The sequence below is a fragment of the Pezoporus flaviventris genome, unplaced genomic scaffold, assembly GCF_033815535.1.
Source record: "Pezoporus flaviventris isolate CSIRO_AGI_PZ_B2104156 unplaced genomic scaffold, CSIRO_AGI_Pfla_v1 ptg000066l, whole genome shotgun sequence".
Classification (NCBI taxonomy): Eukaryota; Metazoa; Chordata; class Aves; order Psittaciformes; family Psittacidae; genus Pezoporus; species Pezoporus flaviventris.
This window is the reverse complement of record NW_026892614.1, coordinates 18,591,230-18,607,688: the sequence shown is the minus strand read 5'-3', so window position 1 is coordinate 18,607,688 and position 16,459 is coordinate 18,591,230. Positions and strand designations below refer to the sequence as shown.

The 16,459-nt window shown below is 37.0% G+C and overlaps 1 protein-coding gene across 3 annotated transcripts in view; it reads right to left on the bottom strand.

Annotated features, from left to right (window-relative positions):
* The window catches only part of PRKN (parkin RBR E3 ubiquitin protein ligase), a 740,903-nt gene that overhangs the window by 359,532 nt on the left and 364,912 nt on the right, over positions 1 to 16,459 (bottom strand). For all 3 annotated transcript variants that reach the window (XM_061471412.1, XM_061471414.1, XM_061471413.1), the window contains exon 6: positions 2,971 to 3,086. In XM_061471412.1, coding sequence (XP_061327396.1) covers positions 2,971 to 3,086 — 116 coding nt within the window. The remainder of the gene's footprint in view (positions 1 to 2,970; positions 3,087 to 16,459) is intronic.

Sequence of the window (16,459 nt, the reverse complement as noted above, 5' to 3'; positions counted from 1 at the left end):
CTTTCCTGAAAAGGACATAGCCCTCCATGACACAGTAAGTTGTCAGGAACAGATGACTTTTCCTGCTGTCTAGAAATACTTAAAGTACTTGAGAAGCCAGTGGACACAGGTCCTGGACATAGATATTCTTTATCCCACAAAGCTCAGTTTTCAGTTCAGCAATTTTACCCCTTCATTGTACTCACAGTTTTTGTTGACGTGTTTTGATGCTTCCCGAGCCCTGCACATGGAATATTATTACATGAATAATCCTTTTGCATGCCATCTTACCACTAGGCTAAGAAGTGTACTCTCATTGCAGACCTAGTTTCTGCAATGAGCCTTTATGTTTTCAGCTTTAATATTATCCTAAGCTGGCTGTGATGAATAGCCAAGGCCACCTATCACAGCACTGTGTAGGATATCTGTCAGTCATTGCCATTTGGCTTGGAATCAGGATCAGCCACTGTACCTCTTTCATTTAGCAGGACATATGCATACCAGGGCTCTGCACTGCAGTAAGGCAAACCATTCCTTTTGCCCAATGATTTGTTCGGAGGCACAGGAGAACTAGCCACTTTTAAGTAGTTTAGTCTGCATCCTTGCTGCAAAATGCTGAGGTACCAATTTGGCCTTTAACCTGTACCTAGAACCCAGTTCTGTAAATATACCACAGAAGACAGTGACAAAATAATCTCTTTCTAGAAGACACTTTATAAGAATCAATTCTGAGTTCAAGCATTGCTTGCAACTTTAATTTTGACCAACAACTACTTTACAATTTTCTTTGGTATGCATTTTAATGCAAGGAACGGTGCTACCTGCACTAAGACAGCATCAAGGTACAAGAGTTTAATGTTAGTTAACCAAGAAAGAGAGAAGTAATTGAAATAATATTGCCTACTTACTTCATTTTGTGCAGTTCTGTAGTACAAAAGACCTGCTTATGAGTAAGAGATTAGGAGGTGTCCAGAAGAATGGAGGTCACCCACAAAATCTTATGAACTATTCCATAAGGCAGAAGAGATATCACCCCCATCTTCATTTCACTGCATCACCTGAGGAACAAGAGAAACCTACACCTATAGCTCTAGGAAGTATAAGAAGTCAAATTCTGAATACATAAACAGAAGTCCATTTACAACCTTTAAAACCTCAAGAAGGCTGCTAGATTACTCTCCTGCACTCTTGGAATCACTGATTTCACTGCTGCCTGCCAAACAATTAATTCCACAGCCAACAAGACATACTGAGTCAGAATATTCTCCTGACTTTATGGAGACTGAAAGGGATAAAGACAGCCTACAGAGCAGTTGTATGATACCTGCCATCTATTCCTCTTATGTCACAGGATTCTGAGATCCTTCTATGATCAAATGAAATCTGTCAGCCATCCAGAAAACTAAACCAAACTTTCATTATATAAAAAGTTTCTCTATGCTCCATAATGGAAGACAAACCTATTTATGAACAACTCAATCTCCCAGATTGTGTGCTGAGCTAGAAATCTACTGGAACTTAGGTCTCCCAAAGTTACTTGATGCCTTAAAATAATGAGAATTGATATGCTTTTGTGACATGTCAACAAGAATATCACTAAACTTCACTAACACATTTTTGAAAACCAATAGTTAGCTCCAGGAGCTGTTCAGCTAAGCAAATCCAGAAAAGAGTCTTACCTCTTTCTTCCCTTTAGGATTTTGCCACAAAATGGAGGAAAAATTACAACTTCATGAATATGAGTGAATAGGCCTGTACTGAATATATCAATTCAGGAAAATACCAACATAACCATTTCAAATTTTATAGAAATAATTACAACAAGATCTGAAGCCTAACTAAGTATATTTATGGCTGATATTCTTCCCTCTTACTCTTGGGAAAAGGTGAAAGCTGGGCTCAGAACGGAAACTTCATATTATCCTTAATTACAGAGAGGTTAATAATGCTGCATACTTTACTGGGGACAAGCTATCTAAACTAATTCAGCATGTCCTGCTTGCAAGGTAGTCTCTGTATGTCAGTGCTGTAAATGCTGTGTATATGGGAAACGATGGACAACGTACTCTTCTCTGCACTGCCTAATTATCTTTTAATCTCTAAGAGTCATTTTCTTGAGCCAAATAATGTCAGCAACCAACCAGCTGTTATCAACGCAGTAGCATGCAAGCACAACACAATATAATTATGCCAGCTCTGTGATAGAATCAGAACAACAACCTATTATTTTTAACAGGGAGTTTACTTCCAGGAACCCAGCTTTTCTTCCCCCAAAAGATATCTGCTACCAGTTTCAACCATGCTTCCCCCTATCCTGTAAGATTTTCCTAAATTCCTTCTAATGCAAAATCCAGACTAATCAATAGCAGTAGAGTATATAACATGGTGTTATTAGTTTTGAATTCCACCCCAAAACATCTAATCAGGAGATAAATGTGTTTCAGGTAATTCTTCATAGCAATGGTAGCTGTCTTTCTTGGGCAATTAGTTTTTAATCCACGCATTTGCAAGTAACAGTGTTCTTGAATGTATGTGCCCACAGACCATACGATAAGATGGATTACAGTATTTAAAACTGCAGCAAACAAGAAGATGAGAACAGATTCACTTTGATTTATAAAGCAAACACCCAAAAGTTCCTTTCTGCAGGAAGAGTTTGTCCCCCTCTAGATTCAGGCTTTCTTTCATTGGCTCTTGAATACAGATTAGTATCAAAGGTCTACACACACTACTATCTTGAGCACCTGAGGTTGTAGGAATTTAAGCAGTTATATCTCCATATGCTACTCAATTAAGGTACAGAAATATAAATTGCAATCATGCCAGCAAAATAAAAAAGGCACACCTCAAAACGTGGCTCATATTCCACCATGATACTAGGGAAAACAAATGCTTAGAAGGAAAAACAGCAGAGGAAAAAAGCTCCTTGAAATTGATGAGTAGTCTGAAGCACTAAGACTGTGCATCTCTGACAATTTTTGTTGTACTTACCTAATATCTGTGCATGTTATACATGTGATACAGCGACTGTTTGTTGTAACGAGGTTCAAAGACACAGATGTTTCACTGTCACTGGTTGGGTGTGCTCCACATTTAAAGTAAAACTCCTGAAATATTGAAGGAGAGATAAAGAGAAGATCACATACCTGCTGCTCATGTCCTTTCTTTATCTTAAGCTAACTGACATATGAGACAACAGACAAATCACCACTGCCAACGGAAAAAGGAGGACAATCATTAGGAAAGGTTTAAAAGGAATTCTTTGCAAAAGTACCAGTCTAGGCGAGTATATTGTTCAGTGATTTCCTTAGCAAAGATCTACTTGTGTACTAATTTGGTATCAGTGTGGCACATTCTATGATTTTCTGGATTTATAGAAAGCAAATTTAGTCAAGACCAGAATACTAAGCATTGTCACTAAATGTAAACATTGCCACACTTTCCTTGTTACAGATGTTACCACTTTTGAACTCTAAATCACAGAATTTTAGCTGTAAGTTAGTAATGTCCGGCTTTGCTTTTGTGATGTTGGAAATCTAAACAATTTTTACCATTATATTCAAGGGAACTCACATTACATTGCAATTACATATTATATTGTGTTTGAATTAAGTTGCTTGAGTCCATAGTTCTTTATATAGCCTCTTAAGACTGTTTCCATTAGCATAATGCTTTCTATACAACTGCATGTTCTGTTCTCTTTTCCACTGCACCCCAGGGAAAGCCATACCAAACATGCTGTGCTTTGATAAGCTTTTGTTATAAGAGATTGTTTTAAATGTCCAAATCACTTTATGCATATGTAAATAATGGCAGTCTGAAGACATGCGCTTTGCAATAGGAGCCACAGATTAAACTCTGCAGTCCTTGTTCCTATAAGACTTCTTTTTCCAGTATCAAATTGTGGAGGTTTGAAATAAAAACTTTAAGTGCAGAATAAATGAAGCGTGAATTGGAAGGTACGGGTATAAAAGCATCAGAAGAAATGACAAGAAAGTGGCATAAATTTCTGACAGGTGTTGATGGCATCAAGATATTAAGATTGCAGATGATTCTCAGGACAACCAAAACGGGGGAGGGAAGGAAGAGGAAGGACAAAGGGAAATAATAAAGTGCAGCAAAAGAGAAAGACATAGTGACAGTGAATAAAATCAGCAGCATTTCCAAGTGACTCACAGAGGTGGGACAGGAAGAAGGGAAAAAATTACCATTACTGTCAACTTCTTTAGGGTGCAAAAGTCACATTCAAAGCTCAGCATTAACAACCCAAAAGCTGTACAAAACCATTTGCTTGGCAGTGTTTCCCAGCACCACTCTGAGTTCCTAGCTAGACTACCTGGACACATATTTTGGTGCTTGGTAGTATATGAAAGCAAGAGAGTGAGTGTGGCTGAAAGAAATCAGTTTTAATACAAAAATTACTTTCCCTTCTATACAGACTTGCACTGAGATTTCATGACAATACGGTATTAAAATGAGTCCATCGCCTTGAGCTTCACAGTAGGAAGTCCTTCATCTGCAAAACAGCTGTCAACCACCGTTTCTTCTCAGTGATGACCATTTAGAGATATTCTGCATTTTCACATAAGACACATACAGTACTATGCAGTAATACCTCTATGGTGAAAACTGGTAACTGGGATATAAGAAGTGTATAAATACAACTGTCCTCTTAGGTTAAGTCAACCCTGCTTCTCAGCACCAAAATATACATGTGACACAAAATATTCAAACTCCACTATAAGTTAAGGACTAACTGTCTGAGGCATGTGCGGTAGCAGTTTAAGAGAACTAAGGGGTCAGAGTATAGTTTAAAGGCAAATAACTAAAGTGTCTTTCTGTCCGGTTTCCTAACATCAGGAACTAGCCCCAAACAAGAAAACACTCTTGAACATACCCTTATGCAAGACTTTAGACTTTCTGTGGTTTTTTCTTTTGTTCAAGACCCAGTTACAGACACTTTAAACATTAGCTCAACTTGAAGCATTTCAGCAGTCAAGAATGAGTCAGTGGAACTACACCTTCACCCAGAGTACCTGAAAACTTTACAAAAATCTGTAACTTTATTTTCAACCTTTAAAAATATATCCAGTAATCCTTATATTATTTAATAATGGGTTTTGAAGCTTGGGTTTTCTTTGCCTTTTAGTGTGATTTTACTTTTGTTTTAACTAAATGAGAAGAAGCATTTATTTCAATGGAGAAGTCTTGGAAATTTCTCCTTGCTTCAGTATTACTTCTGCATACAACTAAGGATATTGACAACTCACTATTTCAGAACAGAGAAACTACGAGCAAGGAAGCATACAAAAGAAAAATATATTTCTTTAAAATTAGTTATCCACTATAATAAAACTTCCTTTGGGTCAAAAGCAAAGAGAATAATAGAGGAACTGAGTTATAAAACACTACAAACAGCTTTAGACTTTTCGCTATAAAGCGCCTGTTTATTGATTCTAATTGGTTTTGATAATACCTAACAGTGGCTGTAAGTTTCTCATCATGAAGCCTGTTTAATGAAGATGAAAGGGAAATAAAGCAATACATTTCTTATTCCATACTCAAAGATATATGGGATATTGCCCAAAACTCAGAAGGGAAGGAGGAAAAAAGGGAGGAAATTCAAGATTCTTGTGCTACAATCCCAAAATATTTTTTCTGTAGTGTTAGGAAAATTACTTCTCTATACTTTTGTTTATCAGGCTGGAAACTGCTTTAAGAAAATTCCCCTATTAATTATATTTACAATGTGTTTTGGTGTTGTTGAATGGGGGACATTATAGAATTTGAAAATACTATTTTTATTATTTATATTAATTTGAAAATACTATAACAACAGAAAAACATTGTCTTCTCCAAAACTATTCACTGAACTCCCTGCTTGAATAAGCTGCAATTAAAGAAATAGCAAATTTTAATATTGAATGCAAACAGAACAGAGAGTTTGTTAAAATTATAGGGAAAAGAAAATCCCTGAACACTATGGCAGGTATTTGCTCAGAAGAAATCTTTGAGATTAAAGAATAAAAAAAGGTCATTTTTAACAAATGTGTTGAAACTAGCAGTACAGTAAAACTAACTGACATAAAATGATACCCTTTCTGTTTGCAAGGGTGATCATCCCACAAAATGTGCAGTTCTGTAATAGCAACACAACAGTCTTCATCTGCAGGCCCGAGACATCAGTGCTGTGATGGGAATTCAGAAATACAGGGAGAGACTGGAATCTGAAAAACTCCTTATGCCGAGCGCCTGACAGTTCTGAAATAACATGGGCTGCTTTTCCACTTTTTTATTTATTTAAATCATAGTAATAAACATTCTGCATGTTCAAAGGCTTCTAAGAAAGTCCTGAACTCAATTAAGTTTCCAGTTGCAAATAAAGATTTATGTGGCCTGGTTTTACAGGAAAAATCCACAAGTATTTTTGATACATCTACCACGTTTCCCAGAGACTTAACATACTTCTTGTAATGCAAACACAACTTTTTTTATGGCAAGGCATATACATATGAAGTTTTAAAGAAATATAACCCATCAGCACAAGTTGGGTTATCCAACTTCTTTCAGCAATAGATTTGCTGAAAAATATGTAAGGGGGAGAAGAGTTTTGTCACTTTTCACTCTTCAGCCTTGCATGTCAACAGGCATGTAAGTACACCTATTCTTTTATTTAGTCTTTCACCCAATGTATGATAGCCTAAGGAGGAAAATGTGCTGGATCATTTAATCCAAGTCATTTATGTTCCAAGGTTAATCTCCAAACAGGCAGAGAGACCCTGGAGGCAGCCAATTTAAGGCTAACCTTCTAATTTTACCGCAGTCAGTCATACAAGCAGTTGTCACTTAAGCTTGACATTAACATTTCTCTCTATACTTGTCTTCTATTATGCTATTTGAGACAATACCAGAATTTTAACTTTATAGTAAAAGGCCTTTACAGGGTCATTATACCAAACATAAAAGGGACGGTGTCCTGGGTTCAGCAGTAGCCGTCATTTTTCTCCTTCTTGGTAGCTGGTGCAGTGTTTTGACTTTCGGCTCAGGAACAGAGCTGATAATGATGTTTTGGTTTGGCCAAGGACTTTGTGAGCCTCATGCTCTGCCAGGGAGGAGGGGAAGCCGGGAGGAAGCACAGACAGGACACCTGACCCAAACTGACCAAAGAGGTATTCCATACCACAGCACGTCATGCCCAGGATGTAACTGGGAGTGAGCTGGAAGGGCTGGGAGACTGCAGGGTTGGAGGAGGTATCGGTCGGTGCTTGGTCGGGCTTGGGGGGGGAGTTATCGGTTGGCTGGTGGTGAGGTGTTGTATTCTCTTCCCTTGTTATTTCCTTTATCATTATTATTATTGGTGGTAGCAGTAGTGATTTGTGTTATACCTTAGTTACTAAACTGCTCTTATCTCAACCCATGGGAGTTGCATTCTTTTTGACTCTCCTTTCCGTCCCTCTGGGAGCAGGGGGAGGGCAAGAAGTGGGGGGAAGTGAGTGAACAAATTGCCTGACTGGGTTTAAACCACAACAGACGGGCAAAAACTCATGCAGTTTATGTCACTATCTGACAACCTCTGTAATATTTAAAAACAGAACAAACCACATTATTCCTCCTTTCTGCACTTGTGTTCTCTCATTTGGTACAAAAATTTCTGATAAATGCATGTGTGGGGAGATTGAGTTCAGTATTTCTGTGCCACAATGAGTAAGGATATCAAGAAATTACTGCAAAAGCCAAGACAAAATTTATTGCTTTTCTTAGTTCAGAAAGCAAGTAGTTTTATGGTCACCTTCTACTGCAGTAAATACCTTTAGATCACTTTCTTGCCTAAAGGCATAGGTCCCATGAAATTGTGAACATTCTATTAAACACTACAAATGTCTTCCTTTTGGCAGTGTACCTGACAGATTGCTGTTCAGAGAAGGGAGCAGGCATTGGTCTTCCATACTTTGTCATATTCTTCACTCCTGTTATCACTTTTGTGTCATATAGCATCATAAAATGTGCAAGGGGAAAGAACAGGTTCAAAAATATATGGCTAGTCTTAGCTACTTTTTATAAAACTCAAGAAGAAAATGCTCAAAAATACATATATAAAAAAAAAACACAACAGAAAAAAAGAAACCCCCGCAAAAAGAATCCCCTCCCCCCCCAAAAAAAACCACCACAAACCCAACCTAAACCTTCTCTGATATTTTACCAAAAATATCTCTCTCTACAGTCTGTCCTTTCAAATAAACATAAATTTGCATACCCCTACCTGCTGACAAGTGAACTTCTATATAGATAAGGAACCAACATTAGAAAAAGACCAGTCATACATAAATTGAAGAGTCTTGGTCTGAAACAGAGTAAGGCCCAGAAGAAACTTTACCCTTTTGATACATGTTCCCCAGTCCAGTTTACTGCACTGTCAGAAAAAACAATGCTCTTTGCTAACAAGTACCGAGACAGCCTGCAACTCTGCTGATGCACAACATATACACATGAAGCTACAGGTTCCTACCCCAGCTTCTCATTCACTCATGTAAAAGACCCTATGTAACTCAGGCTTGGAATTTCTCATTACCATTTCTTAACAAGATGGGGACCCTACAGCATTTTTTCTCCAAATGAGACACTCGTATTTATTTAGGATTGATAGGCAAAGCCATTTATAAATATCCTATAGCCATTAAAGGTGTAGTTTTCATTTTTCAAATTATCAGCACTCTTAAATCTCCTTTCATCTGTATCACCATAATTATTCCCCTGAATGAGAGAAAACATCAACACCATTGTGGCACACTGCTCAGGTGATGCTTCATTTTACTATCCAGCTGAAAAAATCTAATATTCAGTGAGTCAGAGGACAGGCTGAAAGAAATCCACTTCAGAACACTTTTGAAATCAAGTATTTCTTCAGGAATGTTCTGGAAAAGATTAGGTTTAACTCTGAGCAGAGACACCTTAAAGTTCCCAGGAGAATTGCAGACTGTGGCTTTTCAGGAATAGGACTATCTCCACAGTAGGAATTATCTCACACGCATAACAGGCACTGCTTTTAAAGTGAAATAAGAAAAAAGTGTTATAAAAGCTGTTTGAATTAAACTGGCTAACTAATATGAGGAAGGCTGTACAGCCAAAAAATTAATTCTTTGACATTACAGCAATCAAGTCTTAAATAATTTTATGATACACTCAGGAATGTGTTTTAGTCATAAGACTGCTCCACTTCTGTGAGCCAAGGATATTTTGTCTAGCTCTAGCTACTGGAAAACATCTTCCTTAAAACAGTGGCATGCACTACCAAATTCCCAGTTCCCTTATGCAGCTCAGCAGGCACTACCAAGAACCTCAGATCAGGTATTTGAACATTGAGAGCATCACCTAGGACTAATTACTTAGTGAATGCTTCCCTGCATGGTTTGTTTCTACTAACCTAGTACTCCAAAACCTAAACAGCTGTTAAGATCAAAGGAAGAAATTTTTAACCATAATTAAAATATAATTGGGTTTGGAGTCCCAAAACCACATAAATACAACAAAAGCATCCCTACTGCTACCTAAACGTCAGAGAGCAGTCTTCTGTTTCTTTTTACATTTAAAGCTCATTCGGAGCTGTTATTGTAACATTTGTAGTTGCAAAACTAACCTTAGGCTCTGCTCCTGTCATTGTCACTCCTTTCTATTAACATGATCTCCATTCAAGAATATTTCTTTTCTACTTTAGGTCCCCATCAAAATCAAATCTCTCTGGATTTCCTGCAATTCATAAACTCCATGCTTGATCATGATACCAATACGTAAACACACTTCCAAAGCGCAGCTGACTTCCCTAAGCATGCAAGCCTTTAAGATGTTGGTCACTTCAACTGTTCCCAATGGTAACAGGAATCTTTCAAAAGCAAAATCACTACATGCAGTCAATATTTTTTTTTCCATATAGAAAAGAAAAAAAAAAAAGGATTCTTGAAGTAGTTTTTCTATTTGAAAGAGAAGATCCTGTGGAAAACTCAGCACCTGATCTCAGACCTACATACTCAGAATTGCATTAGAATAATCAGCAAGAATGAAAATCAAATGATGTCACCAACACCAGTATATTTTATATACATTTCTACCCAAGTTTCCCCACCCTTACACTTTAAAATCACAGAATCTCTGCTGTAGGACATGCAGCAGAAGGGCAGATAGGCAGCTTATGGACGTGATCAGAAGTGTGAACTTTGAAATAAGTGCCTTTATGGGATGCAAGGAGAAAAACAGATACATTAACTCTGACCTGTGTGAATAACAGGGGAGGGAGGGAGTTAACATTTTAAATTATTACATTTCCAAGACAAGAACCAGTTTGGGGGCAGAAATGTTCCTCTCCTGCATTTTTCCAAACTTTCTTTTCTGTTCAACAGTAACAATTGCAATCTAAATGTCTCCAAGTGACTAAAACACACACAGTATTTCAGAGAAAGAAATATCAATATATCTTTACAGTATCTCCTTTTTATTCTTAGTCAAGGCTGTTTAAAGTTCATGGAAGAAAAACTTTAGAACTATACAGTTTTACTTCTTTCTCTCAGAATCAAAACATATTCACCATTTAGTTGAGGATATAAAAAACAATTTGTTGCATAGAAAATATTTGAACAGATAGCTTATGATATAGAAAGCATTTTGAGTTTAGTGGGATTATGGGATGGAAAATGTACATGCTGTTCAAAATTCTTTACAAAACCCAATTTTTTCATCCTGACTGAGTCACTTAAAGTTTTAAGCACATAAAAATATTTAAACACTCATGGTAAATGATTTTAATACATTTTCAAGGGCTACAAAATAGATACAACCTCTACTCTCCCCCTGTCCAGACCTCACACTTATTCATATTCTTAAGAAACAACAGCCATAAACCCAACAAATAACCACCCAAAACAAACAAAAAAAAACCCCACAAAACAAACAACACCCCCCAAAAAAAACACCTAACCAATAAAAAAAAAAATAGAAAAAGATCAAACCCCCCAAAAAACAAAAAAACACAAACAACCAACACACAAGCAAGGAAAAAAAAAATTTGCATATTTATTCCTTCTGCAAAGGACAACATTTCAATGTTTTGTTTTTTCCAGAATTTACTGGAAGAGCAACAGAAATATTATTCAAAAACTAGTAATAGGACAGCTGTACGTACAATTCAGTTTTAATAAGCAGACTAATTTGACATAACCAAGATTATAATAATGGTTAAAAAGCATTTACTATCAGTTTCTGAAGGAGCCATAAATTCTTATATGTGATTTTCAGTGATTTATACTAACATGGCTGCTTTTGTACAATGATGCATACAGCTTATGTATCTATTGTCTCCACTACAAAAAAAAAAACAAAACAACAAGTATTACATTTCGGTTAATAATTTATATTCAAATATTAAAAAAAAAAAAGAGATGGATATAAGTAAGTTCAAATAACTGCCCTGATGGGTTATTAACTGTAAAAAGCTACAACGTCTGGCCTCTGAGGAAACATGCAACTATAGTTTTGTAGGACTTTTGTGAGTAAGAAAACTAATGAAAAACGCAGTGCCTATCATGTTATTCTTTCATTGTCTACTAGAAAAGACAAAGCGCACAACTGCCTTGGGAATCTCTTTGCAGCTGCTGCCCACACAGTGCTACCTCAACCACCAAGGAAAGTACTCCGTGTGAAAGTGACTTTACAGCAGCATTTCTCATTTGTTTTCCTTGTCTAAAGGCAGCCACACACCATACTTGCTTCACTTCTCTGCAAGCAGTGGCTCAAACAATCCTGTCACTAGTTCTGCTGTCATTCCTTCAAATAACAATATTTTCATGACACAGAATGAACAGGACTCCTCAGCATGATCTAGCTCTTCTATCACCCATTTTCCCACCGTATAGACAAAGAAATATGAAAGCTGTAGGGCATCATGTCTCATTAGAAAATTACTCTTTGCCTAGAATGTTACCTTGTAGTGGAATCAAAGGCCAATCAAAGTGGAATCAAATAGACAATAGCCAATCAGTCACCAGAAATGCGTAACTAACATCACAGGTACTATAATGTCTGCGGTTTGTAAAGATACAGTAAAATCATTGTAAGCAAACAACTTTTCAGTGAGAATGGCTATGCTTTCATATAAAATAACCTGAAAGATGTTAACCTTCCTTGCCCCGGATGTTCACCACCCTTCCCTCTCTCTGCTCTGAATTTATTTTATCCATTTTTCCTTTATAAGTACAATTTCTGATCAACACTAACTTCTGGGCTGAACCAAGACTGCAGTTGTCAGGAAGATTAAATTACCTAGCCGAGGCTCCAGAACCCAGCCTAAATTGTTCTGTTGAATTTGTTCACCAGGTTTTAACATTTATGAAACAGTTTGTTTTGGAAAAATCCTTTGAATTACTTGAGCCAAAGAAGTCTCAGTTTCAGAGTAGCTACTTAAGATGTATTATAATAATCATATACTGAACATTAGTGCTGATTTGTAGGACTTAAACTTTCCATTCAGCCTCTTTTAAAGTAGAATCCAACTGCCTAAATTTGTTACCAAGTGCTTCCGGTAGAGAATCAGTCTTTTGAGCTTAATTTCCTCTGGCAATCAGACTTGAATTTTTATGTGAATGTAAACCACAAGAAGGGTTCAAGGAGACAAGAAACTCAAATACTATCTGATATTAGATCCTCAGGCTGTATTTCTTATGGCACAAAAAGCTGTTTGCAATTACAGGTTTGACCGACTTGTTTCGTTTCCAAACATGCTAACAAGCACTTGGGGTAAAGATCATGATCAAGTACTCAAAATGACTAGAGGGTAAATTTGAAATGCATAAGAAACAGGACTCCCATGCTTGATTTCTAAACACTGCACACAGGTGACATTATGTTGTAAGGTCTCCCATAGAATCTTACTTTGAGCTTCAGAGAAAATCCCACAGAATTAACAAATCACAAAATGGTTAGGTAAGCTACATCATTTCTTTAATTGAATGCTACTTTTCATGAGTATTCTGCATGACACCACCATTGCCATGGTCTAGTCTGTAAATATTGCTGAGTTTCTGCAATACATACAGTAGATTCACATCCATCTAGTCTTATTACAGCTGAAACATTTAAATTTTGTCCATGCCTTAATACTAAAGGAACTGGTCAGGTTCGAAGCTTAAAATAAATAAATAAAAGAATAATAATAAAAAAAGCATTTTTAACCCAACAGCCATCTTACAAAAAGTTAGTTTTGGTTCTAGGTTTTCAGCCTTCAGCTAACATCATCAATGTCTTAGAGCCTCACATCTATCCATTAACCATATGGATGATCTACAAGTCTGTAATGTAGCTGAAAGGAAGTAGTAAGACACCTTTCATTTAGCACTAAGGCTGCCTCAGGGGGAGCATCAGTATTTATGCGAGGATGCTGGGCAGACAGAATTAGGCTGCAATACTGCAGGAGTGGCTCTTTGCCTCATCACTGTGTCTCAGCTCTGAAAAATTGGATGGCTTGTTCTGTCATTTTTTCTACGCCTGCCATAGATCAGAATATGAATGAGGATAAACCAACCAGGCAAGACACTGCCCAGCTACATTGGAAACAATGAAAGGAGAAGAGGGAGGGTATGGCAAAAGTCTTATTTTCTCCCTTGGAGGTTCTTACACGTTCTAGATGTTCTTGAAAGTTATAGATGGCTGCAGTAAATGAAGTGAGCTGAGGTGACAAACAAACAAAACCTGCAAAAACACCACACCAGAAACCTCTTCCTTTTTGATAATATCATACTGCAAAACTCACTGAAATCTTAGCCATAAACTAAATTTGTTCCCTGGCATTTAATGTTCTTTTTATATATATATGTATATATATATTCAGTATATACAGATGAGCTAGATACACTATACATGTAAGATGAGCTAGAAGAATGTACACAAGTTTCAGTGGGAATTCCATTGTCTCCTCTATACTTGTTAGGGAAAAAAAAAAAAAACAAACCCCAAAACCCCTCAACATTTGCACTGCACTCTTACCTATACTTTCTACCATAAGAAATCAGAAAAAATGCAGAAAATAAGGTTAAAAAAAAAAAAGGCATTTAAATTTATTTCATGTGCATAGTAGTATAGAAGCAGCCAACATCCATCAGTAATTGACAGCACAATATCCGATCTGAAAATGCATTTTTCTGTTATTACAAACAGAAAAATGTGGACATTATTTCCAAGATGATTTAATAAATAGACATTATCTAGTGCAGATGGCTATTTGCACAGGTTTAACACAATGCTGATGGTGCCTTAATAGACCATTTTCACTGAAGTGAATTAATTTGGTTTTCCCAGCAAACCACTACCTATTTACACTGCCTGCGTTGTAAAAAAAAGTAGCACAAACCCCAAAGAATTGTTTTTTCCCCAGTTTAAGAAATTATGTCCAGGGAGAATATGGCTACATCCACACTAGCAAACAGCTTATGGTTAAAGAATATCCAAGAGCGTTTCTGGGGGACTGAGCAGAGTAATCCATACAGTTGTAGTGTTAGCAAAGGTCCCCGATACGTTTTGGCTGGAGCCATTTCTCACAAGTACTTTTAAGGAGCAGGCACACTCAAGCACTTTTCACAGTGCGTGGCTGGCCTCCCTGTTCAGGGTACCAACAAAACTTACCAGCTATAGATACGCTATGCTCTGCATTGCCTAGCTTTCAGACGTGAGGAATTTTACCAGCACATGTGATGTTGGGGTCCTGCTAAGAACAGTAAGCAGGGCATGGTTTGCATCTACTACCAGAAACACATTTTCTTGCTAGGTGGCAATATTTCCTGGTCTGATTTCCAATAGTCTTCTGACCAGACAGTTGACTATGGACAGGACACTTCTACCTTACTCCGTTGTAGAACACTTCGTACTCCCAGAATTTATTAAGTAGATTTCTACCTGTAGAAATAGCTGTCAGTCTTGTATAGCTAGGGACCTGAACTAGGCTCTAACTCCAGATCCTGTCAGGTACCCTGAAACTCCTCAGTGCAAGCCCAGACAGGCAGCATATCCAACCTAATGTTGCTAAGAACAATCTGACCTTCTCTACAAGCATGATCAATATGTAAAAAATGAATACAGAACACAACTTCATGCAAGAATAAGCTTTTTTTTTTCCCCCCAAGAGATATTTTTGCTACAATATGCCATCTCCTAGGTAACCAATCCGTGCTCTCTATTCTGAGACTCCCCCAATCACAGCATTCTTTCCGAAAACAAAGTGAGAAACAAGCCCTCAAGGGGTATGTTCCAAGACACCAGTTAAATATATTCAAAATTATCTCAACATCTGACACACATTTTATACCTTTAAAATAAAAGCACCACATGTGGCAACAGGCAAAAGTGTTACTTTCAACGCAGTGGCAAGTGGTTACTTGTTTTTAAGAGGTTCTAACAGTCTAATTTTTGCTACTTTATTTTTTTTGGGGGGGGTGTGGTGGGGAGAAGGTAGTTTGGTTTTGTTTTGTGTCTGTTGCTAGCCTTTTTTTTCTTGTGAGAGAGAGCGAGAAGGTGGTGGGGGGTGGTGTAATATGGACTCAATATTTTCTGGCATGGTGGTTCTCCATATATTTTGAGTATTTATTTCTATATATTTTCAAAAGAATAATTATGACTTTTAAAGTTGCTTAGAAAGCTATGTATTTTAAATTGAAGTTTAACTGAACTGCCCAAATTTATCAGATCAGCTTTCTCAGAAAAAACTGTTGAAGATGATTCTTACAGAGTTCCAGCTATATATATATATATATATATACACTTCAGAAAATACTGTGAATTACAAGAATTAAGTTATCATAGCAAATCCTTATTGACAGGTTAGCAGTCCTGCAAGCAATGCATTATTGCCTACCGGTGTTTAAGATAAAGCTTCCAGAAATCAATCTGTTTGTGGGTCCCACCTTCAACAGACATAAAAGTCACAGCACCGTTATTAGATATCTCCACAGTGACTTTTGTTCTTTTCCCTCTTTAGAGCCTCAAATTCACAAGAGGCCAATATTTCTGTTTGAAAAAAAAAAAAAAAAACCAGAGATATACACTTACTGCTTCTCCTAATAGCACTGTGACATCAGTGCTTGCTGAGAAGCTATTTCTTGGTAATTACCACACAGGCACCAGAAGTATATAACTTTCTTAAAAGCAGAAGGCACTAAAACATTGATGAAACTTGAATATTCCTGTGCCAGCTGTGATGTTGCAATGGTGAGTTAGCAGGAGCACAAAACAGCTTTATGCATCTAAAGAACAAACACCACTTTTCACTAGAGCATTCTTTCCCCTTCTCCTAGGGACAGTTTAAGCACTAGTAGCTTTTAAATGTAATTTTCCACTGCATTTTTAACTGCAATTTTTAATTTAATTTTTAATGTTTTGTGTTGCCCATATACACTTAAGTAGCATGATGGAAGAACTGAAGCATTTGATTTCAGAATGCCTCAAACAT